The 22,332-nt window shown below is 57.5% G+C and overlaps 1 protein-coding gene across 11 annotated transcripts; it reads right to left on the bottom strand.

Moving 5' to 3' along the window:
• Positions 1–343: 343 nt before the first annotated feature.
• On the bottom strand, positions 344–21,086 carry ADCY6 (adenylate cyclase 6). 11 transcript variants are annotated; one of them, XR_009702528.1, is made up of 24 exons: positions 18,478–18,548; positions 17,683–17,734; positions 15,279–16,140; positions 11,582–11,731; positions 11,066–11,187; positions 10,860–10,971; positions 10,570–10,697; positions 9,894–10,052; positions 9,674–9,815; positions 9,430–9,558; positions 9,130–9,155; positions 8,744–8,930; positions 8,422–8,519; positions 8,157–8,244; positions 7,884–8,000; positions 7,458–7,616; positions 6,983–7,161; positions 6,068–6,103; positions 5,856–5,985; positions 5,281–5,544; positions 4,260–4,464; positions 3,286–3,410; positions 2,710–3,059; positions 344–2,249 (listed from the first exon to the last, which is right to left on the bottom strand). XR_009702528.1 is itself a non-coding variant. In XM_061205241.1 (24 exons), the coding sequence occupies exons 4-24, from the start codon at positions 16,134–16,136 to the stop codon at positions 2,934–2,936; spliced, it is 3,540 nt and encodes a 1,179-aa protein (XP_061061224.1). In that variant the 5' UTR covers positions 16,137–16,140; positions 17,683–17,734; positions 18,478–18,548; positions 21,070–21,086; the 3' UTR covers positions 344–2,933. The 11 variants fall into 11 exon arrangements, 10 of the variants coding, with proteins under 10 accessions (XP_061061224.1, XP_061061222.1, XP_061061230.1 ...); XM_061205241.1 differs by adding an exon at positions 21,070–21,086 and having other exon boundaries at positions 344–3,059; XM_061205239.1 differs by lacking the exon at positions 17,683–17,734 and adding an exon at positions 20,477–20,555 and having other exon boundaries at positions 344–3,059.
• Positions 21,087–22,332: the final 1,246 nt, after the last annotated feature.

The following is a 22,332-nucleotide window of genomic DNA, read 5'->3' as shown; positions in this document are numbered from 1 at the left end:
GACTGTGAGAGATTCCTGAAGGAGCCAGAACTTGGTGTTTGGTTTGGGAGGGGCCCGGGCACTGGGAAGACCACCACAGGGGGTCCTGAGCTCACGCATGGCAGGGGTCAGAGTAACAAGTCTCGGAAGACACCCTGCTCCTCAGGATGCTGACAGGCCTTAGAGTAGTCACGCTCTGTGAAGATGCTGCAGTTTCACCTTGGCAAGGAGGAAACCAGAGGAAGCCCTGTGACCACAGACGAGAGAGGTCCGCAGAGCCCCCAGACTGGGGCCTGCCTCCTACCCCAGGCTCTGCCACTTCTGACCCAACCCAGGGCCCAGAACAGCTGCAGAGAACAGGGAATTTTACAAAGAGTTTGATTTTTATTGATATTTAAATATATTAAATATTTCACTGAAATACATGGTATACACACCCTCCCCCCCTACACACACACACTGGTTACATTATAAAACCAAAGTCCACGGGCCTCCCATCCACTGACTCCCCCCTGCAACTGGCGAGGAAGGGGGCAACGTCAGCCCGGGGGAAGCACACGGCTGGCACTGCGGTACAGGGAGCCAGGGTGTGGACAGGCCCCTGCCACCTGGCAAGAAGCAGAGACAAGTCACCCAAGACTGCAGTCCTCCCACTCTGGTCTCCTTACAGCCTCATCGCCGCCCCAGGACCCCACGCAGAACCTTCCTGTCCAGGGATGTGGCTGACGGAAGGGGAGTTGACTTTCTGTCTGGACCAACTAGTCTTTTCCCCTTCTCCTGCCTTGGCTAATGAAGTGACTGATGGCCCATTTGGTTGATGCATGAAGATCCCCCAAAGCAGGCAGTACGAGCCAGAAACCAGGCTTCTGCAAGGAGCTAGAGTCAGAAAGGACATGAGAAAGGGCAAGAGTACCACCTGCCCCTTCCAATCCCCAAACCCAGCAACTCTGGGACCCTCTCTCCTCTGCCTCTCTAACGCCTCAAAGACAATGCGATCTTCAAGCAAAATCCTGGCTAATGCCTCTGGCTTAAATAGGTACAGACAGAGAAACCAAGGCACCAACTAATTCAGTCCAGAGGCAAGGAGGTTGCAGGGAAGAGGGTAAAAGGCAGGCAGGGATAGGAAGGGAATCTAGGGTCCAGCCCTCCTAACCCTCCTGCCAGCTCTTGCAGGCTTCGTGGGGACTGGGGAGCCCAGAGCACGCTAGGCTCAAGCTGAAGGCTGGGGAAGGCTGAGGTCCAGGTTCCCCTCCCCTAGCCCTTAGTACCAGAATCTGGGTCCTCAGAGGGATCCCATGCTACCCCAGCCCCAAAGCATACCACATCCCAGGACACCAGCTGGGGAGCCCAGGAAACTCCTGAGCCTCTGCCCACCAAACCCCAGACAGTTCAAGTGCAAGGAGCACTGTGGGCCTCAAGCAGGCGCTTGGGTCCCCGCCCCAGGCAGGGAGACAGTCATGCTGCACATGTGGCCCCCAAACGGCACTTAGGGATTTGGCACAAAAAGGACTCCTCTCCCCAGGGCCACCCTCTTGCTACCACACCCCATCCCACTCCTGTGCAACAGGGGCATCTCTCTCCATCTCTTGAAATCAGGAATCCTGCCTTATTCCCAGAAGACAGAGGCCACAGGAAAGAGGCAACCCGGGGTGGAGAGCCAAGGAACAGGAGCACAAAGACACACAGACCAGGAAAACAGACACACACAGACCACCGTGCACGCACGGTTACACAGACACAGACCACCGTGCATGCACGGTTACACAGACACACACACACAGACCACCGTGCACGCACGGTTACACAGACACACACACACACACACAGACCACCGTGCATGCACGGTTACACAGACACACAGACCACTGTGCACGCACAGTTACACAGACACACATACACACACAGACCACCGTGCACGCACAGTTACACAGACACACGGGCCCTCCCCAGTGCCAGAGGCTTGGGAGGACAGATTTGGGATCAGGGTCATCTTCCTCCATGCCCTGGCCCTTTTCCATTTGGCAACAGAAGGGGTAGAGATGCTCTGTGCCCCCTTGCAGCAGACAGCAAGAGCGCGCTGGGGCAGAGGGGCCTGATCCTGACCCTCGGATCAGAGTCTGGCACCACCCCCGTCCCTGGCCGGCCTGCTCTCTTTGGCACCTGCAGGCGAACATCCAGCTCCTGATCTTCTGACATCCCCACGCACACGCTTGCTCTCCGGCTGGGCATTTTCACAGTACCAATGAGACCAGATGCCCCTTTCCCTGGAGCTGTGCAGGAAACGGGGCTAATCTGAGCTGTCAGAAGTCCCTTTGTTCCCCTTTGGGGACAGATCATGGGACTAGGATTTGGCAAATGGAAACATTCCCCTGAAATATGGACAGAGCTGGGTCCCCAGAACATCTCCCTCCCGTGCCCTGTGTCTGTGAGGGAGACCTGGCTGGGGTGGGGAGTGCCCAGGACCCATGCTGGGGATGCAGGCATAGCAAAGGAAGGCAAGGATGGAATAGGCACTCTTCAAGCCTGCCCCAGTCTTTATACAAAATATTCCCAGGAAAAAGAGGGAAAGGAAGGGCCCAGCCCTGAGCCTAGTGCCCAGACAGACAGGGAAAGGGCGGGCGTGGCAAGCTGCCATTTTAATCTCTCAGGCAGGAGACATCCCCCTGCCTCTGCTGCTGCCCCCTCCCCTGCTCCCAAAAGCTGGAAAAAAGGAGAGAAAACAGCCCCTACCCCAGTTAAGAAAGAAAGCCACTTGCATAATCCTCTTGGTATCCCCTCATTCACCAGCCTGAGGGCAGACGAGCATGGTCCACGTACAGCTGCTGGGGTGTTCCCTTTCATGGTCAGCAGGGTCTGGAGGCTCAGCGCCCCCTGTCACAGCCTCCCCCAGCGAGCACAGAGTCCACTCAAATGCCCACCTTGGTCCTTTCAGCCGAATTTGTAGCTGGGCCCTGCTAACTGCTGGGGCCCCCATTGAGGAAGTAGGTGGTCATCTCCCCCTTGCCCTTCACCTTGACCACCCCTCGACACTCCAGCTGGTAGCCCTTGGCCGCTAGAACCTGGTACAGGTCCGTGGTCACCTGGGGAGGTGGGGTGGGAGGGGAACCTGCTTAGCCCAGGATCCTTCCTGCTGCATTTGCAGGAGTCCAGGGGTTCTCTGCTCATGCTAGCTCCCCTCCCCCAACCCCGACTCCACCAACCAGAGAACAGCGCCACCCTTCCCCTGTCCTAGCTGACTGCAGAGAGGGCCCTGCGGAAGCCCTCTGGACCCATACCCCTCCCAGCCTCTGCTCACATCCCCCTCACCTGGATTCGGTCGGGGACCCCCGTGCTGTCCATGCGGCTAGAGACATTCACTGTGTTCCCCCAGATGTCATACTGTGGCTTCCGAGCCCCAATGACGCCTGCCACAACTGGGCCCATGTTCAGCCCTGGGGTAAGTGGGGACAGCAGTAAGCAATCGAGAGCAGTGGCTGTTCCACAGTCAGCCCAGGGAGGCACCCACCTCTGGGCAACTTTAGAAGGACCCAGAGAAGAAACTGGAAAAGGGACAAGCCTCCTAGTCGTAAAGAATGGAAGATGCAGGCATATCAGCTGAGGAGCTCCCCTGAGTCAAGACGGCTATGCTAGAACAGCAGCTAATCTACCGATGCGCGCTCTGTGCCAACCACTCTGTAAGCGTTCTGCACTACCTCATCCTCTCAACAGCCCCAAAAGACAGGTATCATCATCCCCACTTTACAGAAAAGATACCTGAAGTTTAGAGAAGTTAGACAACTTGCTAAATAAGCCAGTTAAGTGGAACAGCCAGAATTCAAAGCAGACAGTCTGACTCCAGAACCCATGCTATTAACCATTCCCATCCACCAGTTCATCCGAGAGGAAGTGCCTCTTATCAGACTGGCCACAGAAAAGGACACGGGTACTGGAGTGTAGCTAAACCTGGTCTTGAATCCCAGTTCAGCCGTTTACTAGCTGTATGACCTTGGCTGAGTTATTTACTCTCTCTTAGAGTCCATCTCTTTATCTGTAAAAGGGGATACTAATGTGAGGATTGATATGTGTTTTAAAAAAAAAAAAAGCCTGGGACAGTGCTTAGCACAGAGCAGGCCTTCAATAAATGATCTCTGTTCTTACTATCAGACAGTAGAGGAGGTGGGAGAAAAGGAAAGCCCCACAGGACTCCTGATGGGGAATACGAGACGCCATCCCCAGCCTGCGGCCTCAGCTTCACCCAGAAACGGCCCTGGGAAAACCTGCCATCAGCCGGGCCCTCTCACCGATCTTCATCTGGAAATTGTTGAAGGAGTGCTCATTGATGTGCTTCATCTGCTCCATGAGCCGCATGGCGTAGTCGGCAAGGGCAGTGATGTGGGAGCGGCCCACCTGATCATAGGTGCTGGCATTCAGCCCAGAGGCAGCCATGTAGGTGCTACCAATCGTCTTGATCTTCTCCAGCTGCCGGAACCGCTCCTCGCTGATGATCTGGACCGCACAGGGGGACCCGGCTGTCAAGGCAGACAGGCCAAACCCAGCCCCGCCTCAAGCCTCAATCCTTGCCATGCCCTGGCCCCCTTCTCCACTTCCCTGGCTCAACACTCCCCTCCTTTCGGCAAGTGAGCCCCGCTTCCAGCTGCGGCTCTCAGTGCAGGACTAAGGAGCCGGGAAAACAGCCTCCCTCACCGGGCAGCCGTCAAAACCCAAGCCAGGACTTGAGCACACAGCTCCAGGTCAACTTCGACAGCTCGCTACAGCACCCAAAACCACAGGAGGGATATCAGGCATCAATTATTCCAACCCTCACCTCTGGGGAAACTGAGTCCCAGGCTGAGGAAGTGCCTTCCCTCCAGAATAGGGAACAACCCACTCCTGACCTGGATGTTCAGGTCACTTCTTCATATTTTGCTTCCATTTTCTCTATTCAGGGGATCATCTTGCTGACTTGGCCTCATGGGGCCATAGTCTACAGATTACCAGCTTTGTCTTCAATGACCCCCACCTGCTACCTATCCCGGCCCCTCCACAGATCCTCACGTCCTCCTTTGCTCCCCAACAATGATGACCCTGCCCCACTGGGGCTGAGCTTGCTGCCTGTGACACCTTCGTGAGCACCTGTCCCTGACTCCACTGTACCTACCTTTACTCCTACCCCTGACATCTCTGGGTCCCATCAAATCTCCCTTCCTCCTCCCAGTACCAACCATCCCCTCCAATCCTGGCCTTCTTATCCAAAGTTCTCCCCACTCCTCTGGTCCCCAAGTCCCCCCACCCTCTGCCAGCACCAGCCGACTGGACAAGTACCTCATCGAAGTCAGCGATGATCTCGTTGAGCAGCCGCAGGCACTCGACACCCTCATTGTTTGCCTCTAGCTCCACGTAGAACTCAGAGAAGTTGGCAATGGAGGCAAACATGACGGCCACACACTCACATGACTGATAGTAGAGCTCATCATTCCGGCGCTCCCGGGCGAGGAAGTGGGCAGCCACGTCCTTGGGCAGAATGTTATGTAGCAGCCGCCGGTTGTATGCCTGGAGCTCCTCCATCTCCTCCTTCTCCCCTGTTGCCTGTGGACACCACACCCATCACCCACTGCCCAACATTCATAAGGCGTGGGTGCAGCGGCCAACACCTGGAGATGGGCATCAGAGGGAACCACGTGGAGAAGAAAGGCATGGACAGATGACGCCTAAAGAACAGGCAAAGAAGTAGAGGGGGCAGGGACAGGATGAGGCAGGGGATAGGGGACAGGCACAGAGAAGGCATGGAGCCAGGGTGGGCTCGGGGCAGCCTGAGCCCTGGCCAGCCTAAGAGATGCCTGGCGTGGCCCAGGCTCTGCCCCTAGGATCTTCCCCCACCCCAGAGCCCACCCAGTCACCTGCAGTTTCCAGAGGAAGTCCAGACGGGCAGTTGATTCCACCTGCTGGGCATGCAGATACAGCGCCAGTGCAAACACCAGCAGAATCACGGGGGTCATATATTTGAGTGCCACCCTCCCTGCGGCTGAGCTGAGGGAAGCAGAGGCAAGCTCAGTGTCTGAAGGAGGCATATGGCAGCCCCACCCTTTGCTGCCCTAGAGCCCTCACTCACCAGTCCAGCCCACTGAAGGTCTCGTTGGAAGAAGCCCTGGCAGGAAGACACAAGAGACAAAGTCATCGGTTCTTCCTGGGTTGCCAGGTCGGGGCATGGAAGGGGAGATGAAACTGCATTTACTGAGCACCATAAATCAGGCAGTAGGCCAAGGCTTTTGCTTCTATTAACTCATTAAGAGCAGAGGTTCCACTCCTGGCTCCTCTACTCACCAGCTATGTGACCTGGAACAAGTTGCTTAACTCTCTAAGCCTCGGCTTCCTCATCAATCAAAGAGTGATCAGATCTAAATAATGCATGCAAAAGGCTTGGCAGAGCGCTTGGCATCAGCAAGCCTTCGATAAATGTTAGTTATAATAATCTTTACAACTACCTTGTGATATAGATGGCATTGCCGTTTTACAGATGAGGAAATTGAGGCTCAGAGAAGTTAATTCACCGATCCAAAGACACACAGCTAATAAGTGGCAGAGTAGGGATTCAAACAGCAGACTCCAGAGGCTTTTTCCACCGCACCATATATTTCTACCACATATCCCACGGGGTGAGGTTTTGCAGAGGAAAAGCTAGTGTGTTTTCCCAGGCAAAGCCCTCAAGCGGGAGTCAGAGTTTTGGTTCCTTTCCTAGCCAGGGCTCTACCACCAAGCAGCTGTGTGACCTACAGGTAGTTAAGAGTGGATATGAAAGCAACATGCAAATGCAAGAGGGAATTTTTTTTTTAATGTCTACCCTAAAGACCAAGGGATTTCCCAGGACTGGGGTTTCCCTGAGGTGACTGTTGGGGGTCATGTGCTGCCTCCTTTCCCCCAACATGTGAGGGGTGAGTGGTGGCATTCCAAGGGCACAGGGGGCTCACAGTGACCCAGCAGGGTCAAGAGGCTCCTGGGGGATTAACGGGGCTGAGGATAAACTCACAAGCCATGGACGCCAAGCAGTAGGTCATAGTTGTCAAAGACGGTGGCTGGGGGACCCAGCAGAAGCAGCACCAAATAGATGAGCCCCAGAACAAAGATCATGGCCAGCTTCCCGATGCTACTGATGTGCAGGAAGACAGAGCTGGCCAAGAGACTCAGCAACATGTTCCCGACGAAGTACTGGGGAGCAACGGCAGAGGCAGTGTTGGGTGAAGGCAGAAGCCATGGCGCTCCCATGCAGGGAGAACACTGCACGCCCCCACCTGACCCAAGCTCCCCTCCACAACCTCAAACCCAAACCTCCTTCACCCTCCACACACCCCTAAAGCACACCAGGGCCCCAGGCTGCTCCTGGAGTTGGAGACTCTGGCGAGATCCTGGGTCCCCAGTGCCCATCATCAGGGTTGGCACAGAAGGGTCGATAAACGGAACTGATCAGGACCCCCCCACACCCCTTCCGAGCACCACTTGGACACCTCAGGGAAGCTGCAACTGGGTGCGGTGCCCTCACACAGGGGAGCATCCAGGCCCAGTGAGTAATTGAGCTGCTGCAGGTGGCAGGCGGTGATGTCAGCAGGTGTTAAATTCAGCATCCGGGCTGCGCAAGTCCGTATGGGGGTGTGGTTACAGGTGAACTGCAAAAGTCGGGGGAGGTATATCAGGGTAACCAGGGAGGGGAGGGGTTACAAGGGCCATGCCTTATAACCCAGGGGCCCTACACCCCAGGGGCCCAACTTCTCACTGAGGGATGACAAGAGGTAGGGGGAGCAAGGAGAGAGGACAGGGGTTAACCTCACCCTTGCTTTGGGCAGGAAATGTGTCTCATTCCTCTCTGTACCCCCAGCACCCAGAACACTGCTTGGAACAGAGGAGGGGCAGAAAAATTCCCACTGGAACTCTACCATGTTGGCGATGGCAGAGGTGAACACAAGCAGGACGGAAAAGATGCCAACCGCAGTGCTATGTGCCCGTGAGCGGACGATGCTGCGAGACAGACGTCGCAGGGCCTCAGGGAACAGCTGCCGGGAGGCGGGAGACAGAGAGATGGAGGCCACGTCAGCCAACGGGTAAGGTCACCCAGGGATGGGGCCCAATGGCAGAGGCTCGGCCTTCTCCTCCCTCCCCGCCCTTGGCCTGGCCTCCCCCACCAGCCCTGGAAGGCCCCCCCCACGTACAGAGCCACAGGAGTACACGGCGCAGGTCAGCACGGTGACCAGCAACAGCAGGAAGATACTGGCATAGATCCCAAGCATCAGGGCTGAGCTGGGGCGGAAGAGGGCCAGGGAAAATGTTACTCTGGAAGATCTGGACATCCTCGTCCCACTCCCTGGGCAGGCAGGCTGTGGGCCCCAGGGACCGTGTGCTTGCGAGGACGTTTAGGAAGGTTGTGGGAAGTGGTAGCGGGAAGAGAAGCCAAACGAGGAGGGACAGGGCTCTCACGGTGGGAAGACGAGGAGTTGGATGAAGCAGATGAAGCAGAAGACCAACAGGGCACAGGCCACATAGGCTCCGAAGCGGGGGTCCACCTTTCGCGAGTACTGAGGGAGAGGAGACTGAGCTGGGCGCTGGCTCCGCCCTGGGGAAGGCAGGGCACTACCAGTTGGCCCAGTTGATATGAATCCCCACTGTGCCCTGTGGTCACCTCCCCACTCCCCAGAAACCTCTCCCCATTCCCCAGAAACCTCACCTGTGCTCAGACTTCCCTGCCGGGACCTCCCCTCCTCCCCCAGCCCTCCTCCTTCTGCCCTTGCATCCCCCAAACCTTCTTTTCAAGATCCTCTCTCTGGAAGGTGAGCAGGAACCGGCGCACGTGGTCCTTGCGCAGCTGATCGATGCTGCGGGCATCGATGGCACGGCCCAGGAACTCGTCTACCTCATCCTCAGGGTTCAGGGCGTCCTGGGCACCCCGGCTGAGGGCAGGGGACATGGCTTCACCAGGTGCCTGAGCACTGCCATGTGACAGGCGATGAGAAGGGAGGGGCACAGGAAGCACTCAAAGAAGGAGTGTGAGCGGGGTGGGTGGCACCTGCTCCCGGTAAGACACATCTAAGGTCCAGGGAAGAGGGGGATCTCGGCTCCCCGCAACCCCGCCCCAGGGTGCAAGTGCCTTCGCCCAGCCCTTCTTCCCTACTCAACAACCTGACTTACTTGTCTTTGCTGGAATCATCAATGCCCTGGAGAAAGGGACAGAGTGTGTGAGTGAGGTGAAGGGCAGGCAACCTTCACCTCTACAATCCCTTCCCCACCCTCAGCACTGCGCTGAGGGCTCTCCCCACAGACTCTGGGGGGATTGGGACCCCTGGGGTGAAATCATCCCTCCTATCCCCAATTCCAGAAACTATGGAGACGGCAGCCATGACAAGGAAGGCAGCAGAGGCAAGGAGGACACAGAGTGCTGAGGGAGACAGGAAAGCGAGGCCCCAGGTCCCGGCGCCGTGGGCCCCTCACCATCTGCCGGAAAGCCTTGGAGTCCTTGGTCCGGGAGAAGGTGCGGTCGGGCACCCAGCGTGGCATCAGCCCCTCCATGGAGTTGGCCCGCGCCCGCTGCAGCTTGGCCAGCATGGCCTTCTCCTCTTTCTGTGTGGGCAGCGTGGGCACAGGCTGGGAAGAGTGGCCCGGAGAAGGCCTCTGCCAGCTCCCCCCATCTGCCCCTGTCCCCGTCTGCCCACCGCCGCCCCACCCCAGCCCTGACCCGTTTCTGGCTGGCTCCCAGGATGAGGAAGGTCTCAATGTGCTGCTCCTTGAGGTAGGCGTTGCGCTCCCCGCCGCGGCCCGGCTCCACCTCGTAGTCCCCGTTCAGGTACTGCAGCGTGGCCCGAGTGATGTGGATGCGGCTGCGCGGGCGGGACAGGAGGGTGAGAGCCCAGCTCTGCCAGGGGCTCCCATCCCTCGCCCCGTGGATGCATGCTCACCCGGCCCGGCCCCCGGCCTCCATGTGATTGGCCAGAGTCACGTCATTGGACCACACATCGAACTGCCATTTCCGCAGGCCAAGGACGCCGCAGTGCACGCGCCCGCTGTGGATGCCCACGCGCATGTTCACGTTCACACCTGTCACCTCGCGCACCAGCCTGGGAGGAGGCGGCCTGGCTTAGCCCCCGGCACAGTCCTCCCCACTCCCAGCCCAGAGCCCAGGCCCTGTGCTCGCCTTGGAGCCAAGTGGGCAAGGACAGACCCAGTCGCAGGGCACATGGCACACCCTCAGCAGGACACGGGCAAGAGGCTGCATGGGGCCCAAGGACAAATGTTTGGGAACCCTGTTCACCAGCAGGGGCCCAGCAGCATCTTATGGGACTGAGCTAGGAGAGGAGGAAGCACTACCCTCCCTTTGGGCCCACTCAGCTGGCATTTTCTCCAGCCCAAATCCCCCTCACCCTGGCTCCCCCTACCCCATCCCAGCTGGCTGGAGTCTAAGGTGCACATGGGTCTTCACACAGGCTGAAGAAAGATCCTTTCCCCTCCCCAGTGATGGATCTCCAAGACAGGGAGACAGCCAAGACTGAGAAAAAGTCCCGAGGACACATCAAAGGGTAGGAGCAGGCTGGGGCACCCTCAGTTCCAGGAAGCCTGGGAGGGGACGGTGCTCACGAGATGGCCTCGATCATATCCACCCCCATCTCCACGCAGCAGTGGGCATGGTCTGCCCGGGCCTCCGGCAGCCCTGACACACAATAGTAACAGTCCCCTAAGATCTTGATCCTCAGGCAGTGATTTTCCTAAAGGAGAAAAAGTGGGGGGAGAGTCACCTTTACTCCAGCCCAGCCTGCCTGGCCCACTACCCTCACTGCAGATTCCATCGGCCCCCATCCCCCAAGGCCGCTGCCAATGAGGCTTGCCCTCACCCCATAGGCCCCACCCCCAAGCCCTAGCACCCTCACCGCAGCCAGCTTGTCAAACCGGGCAAAGAGCTCATTCAGGGTCATGACCAGCTCCTGCGCCGTGCACTGGGATGCCAGGCTGGTGAAGCCTTCAATGTCCGCAAACAGGATGCTGAGGATGACGGCAGAAGATGGAAGGGCGATGTAGCCCTCAAAGACTCCCAGATCCCGCACCTCTCCCGGCATCCTCCCCACCCCCACCCTACCTGACATTGTCATGCTTCTGGATGTAGATCTTGTGAAACATCATGTCTTCTTTCTTTGTGTTGATGTCTTCTTTCATCTCCATGGCAACATGCTGGGGCAACACGGACAGCAGCAGCCGCTCCTAGACCAGTGGTTTCAACAGAGGACCACTATCTTCTTGGCCTCACATTTTAATCCTTCCTGGTCCCTCCACATCCCCAAAACCCTCCGAGACCTCTCTGGAGACCTGAGCTTCCCTTCTGGACCGTGGCCTGACCCTCCCCCATTAGAGTCCTCAGCAGACATACATCCCGGCCTTCTCTGACTACAGCCCACTCAACCCCTCAGATGCACTCCATCTACTCCCTCCCCCCCTCAGACAGGACAGGAACCCCAGTGTCAAAGGGCCTCTGTGATACACAATCAGGGGGAACCATTCACACTATTCCATGGAGTTGCATGAGGTGGTGGATCCAGTCTGCAAGCTATTTGCAGGTGAGATGGGGGAAGGCCGTGATCAGGGGGGGCAGCCCCACCTGCTGCCGATTCTCATGCTGCAGGTGCAGCCGGGCCTGGATGTAACCACGGGTCTCCTGAAAGGCCTGGCGCTGAGACACCTCAGCCGGGTAGTGTGTGCAGATGCCAATGACATTGGTGCAGAGGAACAGCAGCATGTTGGCACCGAGCTGCAGAGGGGTGGCAGAGGCAAATGGTGACCACCCCCAACACACACAGGTGCAACTAGCTAGGCTCTCTGTAGATGCACTGCTTTGGGGAGGAAGCCAGGATCCTGTGCCCTGTCTTTCCCAAGCTGTCCCCACCCCTGCCATACCTCCCCATCCCCACAGGACTCCAGCTCCCTGCCTGGATCACTCCATGGCTAGAAATGTGATCTTCTCACAGCTCCTGGGAGCAGAAACACCAACCAGCGCCAGGTAGGTCGCAGGGCCTGGCCCAGCACACTATGACGCCCTGCCCCACAATCACCCCAAAGGACAAATGATGTTCCTTCTGCAGGTGGTTCTCCTTACAGGACGACACCCAGAAGACCTGAGCTCTACATCTTCCTGTGAGTGCCCAGGACAAGTCACCTCATCTCTAGGGGCCTGTATGCTCATCTAGAACCTGGAGAGGGAGAATGAGATCTCCAAGGTCCCTCCCTGCCCTGACATAGATTAATATAATAATAATTCTACTATTATTATTACTGGAGCTAATTTGTTGGCTGCCTACTAATGTGCCTAGATTCTATAGGTGTCCTCTATATGTTAACGAATGTATTTCTTACAACTCTATGAAATCAGTAGCACTATCTCATTTGAAAGGTGAGGGACTCAGGCACAGAGAAGCTATGTAACTTGCCCAAGATCACACAGCTGGTAGTAGCCAGTGTGGGACTTGAGTCCAGGAGAGTCAGACTCCAATGCTGTGTCCTAACCCTACTGTAAACTACATTCCAGGTTCCCAGGATTCCTACTCACTCCACTCACCTAAGCTCTTGAGGCCCAGCCTCAGAACCCAGGCTTGGGAATCATCAATTCTACTGACACAAAGAACCCTTCGGAACTGGGATGGGGTGCCACCATGCCTGGCCAACCCCAACACTTGGCCCAGCCAGGCCCCATGCCCTAGGACCCCGATCCTAGGATGTTCCGCCCTCAGTCAGCAGCAGCAGCACTGACTGGAGAGCAAGTCTACGGGAAGCCGACCTCAGTGTTTCTGGAAATTCAGGGGTTAACCTGGAACTTGTGGCTCCACCCCAGAGTTGGCTGGGGCAGGGCTCTGGTTTGGGGAGAAGGGAGGGCAAGAGCACCAACTGGAAGCCAGGAGTTCTGGGCTCTGCCCGGAACCAGAACTAGTCCTGCAAACTTGGGCATGTCACTCAATCTCTGGGACCTTGGTTTCATTTTCCTTGGGTAAGATGGAGGGGTCCGGCTAACCCCCAGCCATCTCCAGCTCCCGTCCTCTAGGATTGGCCTCCCAGCTTCCCTTCCTCAGTCCAGCTCACAAGGCCCCCCTCCCAGCAGCAGGGGTGAAGAGGGGGGCACACTATCTCCCCCGGGGGTTTCTAAGAATAGCCCCCAGTGGGGGTGAAGGAAAGGGGGGCAACCCAGGCAACTTCCCTTCCTGGCCCCAGGAGCCCAAGAGGAAAATGTGAGTCATGGCGGAGGGAAGGGGAAGGGGGACAAGAGACCGAAATAGATCTGTACACAGACCCCTATCCGACTGTGAGAAAAAATGGATGTCAGGGCACTGTAGGAGACTCCAGGCTGGGCTGGGGCACTGGGTGAAATTGCTCAGTGTGTCTGAGTGAGCAGGTCATAGGAGGATGAAGGGGCTGGATCCGGGAAGGGGCTGACCAAGGAGCCTAGAAAGGAGGCCACAGCCCCATCCAACCCAGAAACCTGTAAGCCAGCTGGGTGCAGAGAACCTGTACGCCAACTGGATGTAGAATCTAGGCATGTTCTCAGCTCAGAGAAGTGGTATGGGCTGCCCTGGCCCCAAGGACTGGCACAGGGCAGAGGCAGCTTTCTTCACTCGCCCACTGGGTGAGGCTGCAGCTGGGTGCCCCGGAGAGGCAGGAGACTGGTATAGTCCTGGCCTCCATGGGACTGCGCCTCCCCAGTCAAGCCCTGGGCTTGGCTCTGGGCACCATGCCAGCTGAGAGCAGAGAAGAGACACCCACCTACCCCAGCCAGCCAGAGAGGATGGGGGAAGGGAGGCACCACCTCCAAGCTCCTCCTTCCCCAAGAGGGCAGTCCAGCTCCAAAGCCCAGTGTGACAGCTACCCTGGAGAGAAACTGGGGGCTAGCAGTGGCAGAAGGACCCTGGCCCTTTAAGAGATCTGACAGTGCCCTGCGGGTATGTGCTCCACAAACAAACTGGCTATAAGGTTACTCTTAAAAAGGTACATTCTGTTCCACAGGCTGGGCAGGGAAGGGCATCATGCCAGAGCACCCAGCTTCGCACCCTGGGAGCCCCAGGCAACTTCCTCTTTGTAGGTGGGGCTAGGGTGGGCTACAGGCCACAAGCCCTGGGCAAGGCAGAGGCTGGCTCCCTCAAACCTTGAGTGAGACAGAGGACAGCACCATCTAAATCAGGGTGCCAATGGAGGGATCACGAGGTGTGCTGGCTGGGGGGCTGTGCCTACAGCCGCCCCTAAAGGATGAGCTGGGCAAGAGCCCCTGTCCCTGGTCAGGGGGATGACACGAGACAGCCAACTCCACCGGCTCACATCTCTCTGCAAGGGACATCGGGAAGTCCCTTCACTGGGAACCATCCCCTACAGCATCCCCACAGCTCCCTGCCTCCAGGTGAGAGCGCTACCCTGTCGGGTTTTACTCCACTCAGAGAGGGTGGGGCCCTAAGAGCAACATCATGAGGTAGGTACTATTTTTATCCCAGTTTTACAGACTGGGAAACGAAGGCTGGGAGAGGTAAGGTTAGCTGTCTACCATCTCACAGAGAAGAATGCAGCCCACTGGACAACCAGGGTTGCCTGCAGCCAAGCCTCTGCGACAGCCTCACCTCACACACCACTCCGAAGCCAGAGGCGGAAGCCCACAGGGGCAGAGAGCCTCAAGGTAGGCTGCCAGAGCCCTGGTGCCCAGTGGGAAGAGGGCGGGATGCGGTCGGAGCCTAAAGCCCCTCTCGTCAACAGTCCAGCCCCAAACTACTCCTGGCCCAGGACAGAACTGACCCACTCATCACCTTCCCGGTCCTCCCGGAGCTGGCCTCCGTCCAGGAGAGGCAACTCCTCCCTTGCTAACTCCACCCAAAACCTACCTGATCCCTCCAGATCACCACCTACAGCTGCCCTGCAGGGAAGGCACCAGGCCCTGAGTCTCAAGTGTCAACTTGGGGCCAGAGAAGCCAAAGTCTGGATGTAGCCTACCCAGCCCTCTCAGCCCTGCCCCAACCCTGGGGCTAAACGTCGCCTGCCCACCTCCAGCCTTACATTGGGTCTCTACAGATTATGCTATTTCAAGGGCCTCAGGCTAAAGAGCTGTAGACTGTGGCCCACGGGGACAGAGCACAGGCTTTAGGTTCTGGAGCCTTCCCTTCCCTTAACAGTGCCTTCTGCCCCAGATCCCAAATGAAGACCCATCCCTCCTCCCAGATACAGCCAGACGTCCCTCACCCGTGTCCACCCATGACTCTCCCACCCTCAATTAGCAGACCCCTTCTCATTCCCGGACTGGTGCCCCCACGCCTACCTCCCCGACCACCCACCTGCTTCCAGAGGAAGGCATCACCACGGTTGAGTTGCCAGGCCAAGATCAAGTGCAGGGTGGAGAGGCCCAGGCCACTGAAGACAGCGGCCCGCATGCGGATGGGGAGGAGCGTGTAGGTGATGTAGACGAAGAACACGGGGCACCAGAGGCCTACAGAAGGGCTGTGGGGGCTGGCTGCCAGGGCGCCGCCGACCTGCACGGCTGCCAGGATGCCCAGCACCACGTAGCTCACCAGCCACATGGAGTCCTGGCGGAAGCTGTGTCGGTTGCACACCACCATGAGCGCCACGAAGAGGATGGCGGCGCAGGCCAGCAGCGCCACGTAGGCAGGCTGAGGGTGGGCAGGCGCCGCGTGGAAGGCCAGCAGCACGGCCGTGAGCAGCACGAGCACCGCCATCAGCAGTGTCAGGCTGCTCTGGTTCATCTGGAAGAAGTACCTCTGGTACAAGCGCTCCAGCTTGGCCGAGCGGAACTGCTTCGACTGGAACACCTGCACCAGCCGGCGCCAGCAAGCTCGCCTGCTCCTGGCGGCCGCGTCGGGGGCCCCCTCAGCGGCCCCGACTGCCACGGTCGCCTCAGGGTCCTCGAAGCCCAGGGCCACGGCCCGCAGCCCCAGCTCCGGGCCCTTGCCTGGGCCACCCCTCCGGATGAAGGCCTCATCCTGCCAGGGGCACCGAGGCGCGGCTGCGGGGGTCGGGCTGGGTGGCTGTGCACCCTGAAAGCAGCTCATATAACGGGGTGTGCAGAAGCCGCTGGAGCGAGTCCCGCGGCGGGGACGCTTCTGCCCATTGCGCTCGCCCCAGGCTGTTTTCCGTTCATCCACTTTGGGGACCAGGAGGCCACTAAACCATGACATCCTGCTGGGAGGAAAGGAATGAGGTGGTGTTAATACCACCGTCATGGCCGCCACCAGCAGCTTTCATTAACTGAGTGCTTCCTGTTACCAAGCTGAGCACCTCAGACACATCCTCCTCCTGAAATGACTCTGAGGAAGACCAGGGCATCCCCATCCACCAGGTGAGGAAACTGAGGCAGAGGGAGGTGAAGTCACTTGCCCGAGATCAAGCAGCCACTCAAGTGTGAGAACCAAAATTCTAACCCAGATCTGTCTGACTCCAAAGCAATTCATTTAAACATTCACCTCTTCCCTAAAAGGCACTGATTTCTTGGTGGTTACAGACCCACTCGAGTGCCTGTCAATGAGAAAAGCCGCCCAGTTCAGGAGAGAGAGGGCGCAGCCCAAGCAGGGGCAAGCACCACCCCACACTGGGAGACTGTTGCCACTGGTGTCCCAGTGGAACCTGATCCTCTGATTTTTCAACAGAAGATTAATTTTAAAAAATGGAGGCTTTAACATGACATCTCCTGACTTTTAAACGCTGGCAAGTAATTCACATTTTTCAACACTGCAAGCCAAATAAATCACATCTACGCAATGAATTCAGCCTGTGAGCTGCCAATCGGTGACCTCTGTACCACAGGGAATCTCTTTCCACATCCGTCCCCATCACACTCACACACTGTGCACACTTCACCGAGTTAAATTCAACTCCTCCCTCCGGTTACAGCTTAAACATAACTTCCTCAGGAAGATGTCCCAGCTCCCCGACCCAGACTAAGTTTGGTCCCCTGTTCACTCTCCATACATTTCCTCCATGGTACTGATCACCATTATCATTAAATCATCCCTTGTTTAATGTGTGACTCTGCTCCTCTGACTATAAATGTTAGGAGGGAAGGGATGATATCTATTTTGCTCAGAGCTTTATCCCCACCCCAGGTACCCCAAGTACTGAGCCTGGCTCATAGTAGGAACTCAACCAATTTATAAGTTGAAAAGAGAGAAAGAAACCAAGCTCAAGAGCATTGGTATAGCGAAGCTAACGTGAAATAATAATAACGATATGATTCTTCATCTTTCTCACTGCACTCCAGTCCTCTTAACCTCTTTGCTGTCCCCCAACACACCATGCACGGGACAGTCTGGGACCTTGGTGCTTGCTGTTCCCTCTGCCTAGAATAAGAGCTCCTCCAGGTCACAGCTCAAATGTCCCCTTATCAGTGAGCTTTCCCTGACCACTCTATTAAAATAGCAACCCCCTTTCCTGGAGCTCCCTATCTCTCTTCCGAGCTTTATGCTTTATTTTTCTCCACAGCTCTTATCAGCAGCTGCCATTCTATATATTTTTCTTATTTGTTCATTGTTTGTCTCTCCTAACTGGAATGTCAACTTCATGAGGGCAAGGATTTTGGCCTGCTTTGCTCACTGCTACATCTGCAACACCTCGTAGGGTCTAAATAAATGTTCGTTGAGTAGATAGGTGGGTAGGTGGGTGGATGGATGGATAACACTCCCATGCACTTTCCCTCTGCTTGAAACTTTTCGAGGTCCTTTCACATACCTAAGTCCATCTGATCTTCACCAAAACCCTGTGAGGCTGGTCCTGTGGCCATCTGGGGCACAGGACAGATTTGACAGCAAAAAAAAAAAAAAAAAAAGAAGAAAAAAACTGAGGTCCACGGTGGTTTTATACAGCTGGCCCAAGTTCTAGAGATCACAAGTAATCAAGTCAGCCCCAAATCTCATGTCTCCAGGAGGGAAGTGTCTTGACCTGGGGGAGGGGGGGGAACTCCATGACAACACCCTCAATGTGTCTCCCAGCTGAGCCCAGCTCAGGAGAAGGTGAGGGTGAGAGCACTGCCACCCATGGATGCCTGCGTCCCCACCAAGGCCACCCTCCTCCATGCCCACGGGGCACCCTGAGGGGCTCCTCGTACTTAAACCTGCAGAGCTAGCAGCACTGACATTTGTACTCACTAGGGGACAAGGGGGAGAATACCCAGAGCTTGCCCCAGGTGGCCACAGGACCAGACGCTCAAGCCACAAAAGCAGTGCTCCAAGCAGACACCCAGGGGCCCACAAAGCAGAAGGCGGACTGGGGACCTCTCTGCACATGGGAAACCCCCATCTCTGGTACACCCTCCACCAAGTTCTCTTGGCATCCCTTCTCCTATATCCCACGGAGCAGCAGGCCCTTCAACCCCTTAACATCACCAACGGCACCATCTGGAGGGACAGATCAAAAATCCAAGACTTTTGGTCAGGCTGACATTTGGCAAAGGTCACCAAAGAAAGTCTGGCTCTTCAAAACACTTCATTAGAAACAAGATCTTTGGAGTGAGACCACGTTTCAAACCTTATTGTGATTCTTTGCTAGGGTCGCGGCCTTGGACAAGTTACTTCACCTCTCTATGTCACTTTCTTCATCTGTAAAATGGGAACAATAAAAGTTGCGAGGAAAGAATGTAACAGCACCCGTCAGGCATGTAGTACACACTCAATAAACATTAGCTCTTCTCCTCACCCTACACCACTTTGAACCCAAAACCCTGCCAGTGTCCAAGAGATGGAAAGACAGGAAAATTGTGAGCAAAAACCCACACCTCCCCAGCCAGTCAGACGCCTGGCCCTATCAGTCCCTGTGTCCTCGGCTGTCAGTCCCCAGAGCTGCGTGAGACAGAGCCCAGAGTAAGCAGGTTTCCCACCGCCCCCCATGACATTTTGCTTCAGCCTCCTCCCCCTCGCCAGTCCCCTGACCTGTCCTCACCGCCCCCCCACCCCACTGGCCAGACCTCTGTTCCCAAAAGACCTGTTTCTGGCCATGCTCCCAGCCCCCTGGAAGCACAGCCTAACATGTGGCTCGTACCCACAGAGGAAGGCGCGTACACTGTCCAGGGGAATGCGTGACCCTCCCAAGAACACCCTGACCCCACAAGTGGATAGCTTCAGAGATCTGTAATTGTCCAACCAACTGCAACCATCCCACCCTGGGCTCCATTCCAGGCACTGCCCATCTTGGAGAACTTACTCCTGGCACCCCACGCCAGGCTGGTATGGCAGGGAACAGGGCAGGGCACTGTTCAAAGCCACAAAACTTCCCTATATGGGGCCCCAACCCTCCTTGTCCAGGAACCCATCACTACGAACCACAGACCACCTCCTTCCTCCCCAGAGATAGGCTCCTGAGCTTGTGCCTCCGACCCCCTCCTTCCCTGGGTCCTGGTTTCTTTGCTCTCTCTCACAGATCTGCTACTCCAGGCACCACCGGCTCCCATGGACAGAGCCATGTCCATTCAGCCTGGCAGACTGAGGCCCAGTGTCTCCCAGACCCCAGGTCCCTCCCGAACCTGGATCCTCCAGCCTGAGACCCAGAGTCTGAAGCAGGCCAGGGCCCAGCCCCAAGGATGGCTCTGCGCGCTGCTTCGCCCAAACCCTCTTCCTGGTCACCTCTTGTTCCCAGGAGGTGGCAAAAGGAGGCTCCAGAGGATTTAAAAGGACTTCAGAAAGTTCATGGAAGAAGGCACTGCCCAGGCAGGGCACTTCAGTGCCAGCACCGCCCACCAGGCTGGGACGTGGGCCTCAATTCCAGGCCTGTCCAGATGTAGAGAAACCTCCCCAGGGCCTGTATCTGGAGGTCCAGCAACGCTTCTCCTCCCTTCCCCAGCCCTTGGTCTCCCTAAAGACTGCACTGAGGTCCCACCTCCACCCCAACCATACAAACCCCACCAGGGTCCTCCAGTCACAGGGGTACTCCGGTAAGCAGAGGGTATAGGAAAAGAATCCACCGCCTGATTGCACCTCTAGCTTTTCAGTCAGGCCCCAGAGCCTGTTCTGAATAAAGTCTGCCCACCTTGCCCACCCTGCAGCAGGCCTGGACACCAGCCCTTTCATTCCCAAGGTCTGGGGTGAGGGGAGGGGGACTCCTGCAGACAGAGGGCATCCCTACCTCCGCCCAGGCTGCCTCCCCTTCCCCGAAGCACAATCACACTCTACCTCAAACTCGGAGGCTCACCCACAGCCAAGCTGCAAAAACCTCAGGACAGCCCCTCCCCCAGTACATGCCTCTCCCCCTCTTCCCAGCAAGCCGGGAACTCGCCCCGGGTGGAGGAAGGGAAGCACAGGGCAGGGAGTGAGGGTGGGAGCCTTGAGCCCCGGACCCAGGACTCCTCGATCCCCCATCTCCTCCCGGACTTCCCTCCGCCAGCCTCGACGGCCTCGGGCTCCCCCCGCGCCGGCTTCCGCGCCCGGACACAAAACTCCCGGGAGCCGCGCGGCAGTCTGCCAGCCGCACGGAGACTCGACCGCCGAGCGCCGGGCGCCGCCGCCTCCCCAGACGCTCCTCCGCGCGGTCTCACCTGCCGGCCGGGGTCGGCGCCTCCCCGGGGCCTCCGCCCCGCCGCAGCCGCGGGCTCCGGCCGGCCGGCCGGCCGTCCCGCGGTCCCGCTCCGTGCCCGCGCGTCCCGGCCGTCCCTCCCGCCGTCCGCAGTCCGCCCGGCCCTCGCCCCCTCCCTTGTTGTCCAGCGCAGCCGCCCTCTACCCCGGATCCAGAAGTCCCCTCCCCGCCGGCTCCCGGACTCCCCGCCTTAAAGGCACAAGCTCCTTTTGTCTGGACACCCCCTCCCCCTCCCCGGACGCCGGGCAGGGTGGCCGGCTCCCCTTCGGAGGAACGGGGTAGGGGTGGGGGAGACCGAAGAATGGAACCCCTCCCTCCGCGCACCCCCTCCTCTCCTCCGGCCGCTCCCTCCCCCAGTCTTGGGAAAACAAGCGGCTACTGTTCTGGGATCAAGACCCCGGGAAGGAGCGGGCCGTCCAGCCCGCTCCCCCTTCCCTCCACCCCCGGGCTGCGTCCTCCAGCATTCTCTTCCCACCCTCACCCCAGGGGTCCCCAAAGGCGCCGGGCAAACCCACCCTCTAGCAGCGATTACCACCCCCCTCCCGCCCAGCACACCGAGGGTCTGCTTCCTTCCTGGCGGGGCCCCCAAGCTGAACCGGTGCCCAGCACCCACTCCTCACACCCCCCTCCCCTCCCTCCCCCAGCCCCCACCCTGCCATTCCCGCCCCGCCTGCCACGGCCCTGCTCCCCCCCCCCCCGAGGGAACTCAGTTTAATAATTAATTAAGATTTCATTCCACAAGGCGCCAGGTGTGTGCGGCCTGCTTCCCCACACACCGCTTTTTCCCTCCTCCCCCAACCCTCCGGGGCGCTGGCCCCAAGCAAACCTCCTGCACCCTGAGCGCAGAAGGGGGACTGAGGGAAGGGGCACTCTCCACGCTGCCCACCGGCCCCTCTCTCTCTGGGGAGCTCCTCCAGCACCTGCCCACGTGTAGAGTCCCTCCCTGTCTCCCCCCCCCCCCCCCCCCCGCACCTTTTACCCAAAGGGTTGTGCTTCCCTGCGGAGTGTGGAGGGTGGAGAGAGGGTGCATTGCTAGGGTACTGAGAAATTGTTTGGGGCTTTTACTTCCCACGTTTTCAAGCACGGAGCTGCGGCCCAAGTTACCTGGGTGATGGGAAAATCTCGTGGAAGCTGCTTTAACCCTTTGAGGGTTAGAAAGATGGTGTAGCCAGAAAGGAGAAGAAGGTTAATAAACTCACCCAGGATGCAAGTGATTCTGACTTTAGAGGGGATGCCAGTCCTCCAGAGCTGGGAAGAGGGCAGCTTGTCTGGCTTCCCTTGAAGGTGGGCTCCCTGTTGCCTCATCCAGACCTGTAGCTCCTCCTTCCTTTGGCAGCCCCTTCCCCACCCAAGGTCCCACAGCCTAGATAGCTGAAGCTACTCCCTCAAACCCAGCCTTCCCGGTATTCTAGTCCTTCAAGGCCCAACTCTTGTCCATGCCAAGCCCCTACTGGGATTCCTAAGCCCAGGCCAGAGCTTGAGGCAGGGAAGAGAGGGGAAGAATTAAGAAAATCCATTTCAATCCCTTATCAGGCATATGTGATTGCAAACTATCCACCTTGGCTAAATCATCCCTCACTCTCTTGGAGCCTCATCTATAAAATAGGGATAAAACTATCTGTCTTGTCTTTCTTACAGGATTTTCAGGATGAGCTAGAAAAATGTTGGTTAAAATGTTTGAAAATGGGAAATGAAAATGAAAAATGGATAGTTTATTCTGCCATGTATGAGTCTCAGTTGTGCAGGCCTGGCCTGTAATTTGAACTTTGGGGCCTTTTTGCCTGACTTCTCCCTTCAAGTAGCCAGGCAAAATTTCCT

Source organism: Eubalaena glacialis, chromosome 11 (assembly GCF_028564815.1).
Source record: "Eubalaena glacialis isolate mEubGla1 chromosome 11, mEubGla1.1.hap2.+ XY, whole genome shotgun sequence".
In the NCBI taxonomy this organism is placed as follows: Eukaryota; Metazoa; Chordata; class Mammalia; order Artiodactyla; family Balaenidae; genus Eubalaena; species Eubalaena glacialis.
The sequence above is the reverse complement of the archived record's forward strand: the minus strand, read 5'-3'. Positions and strand labels throughout refer to the sequence as shown.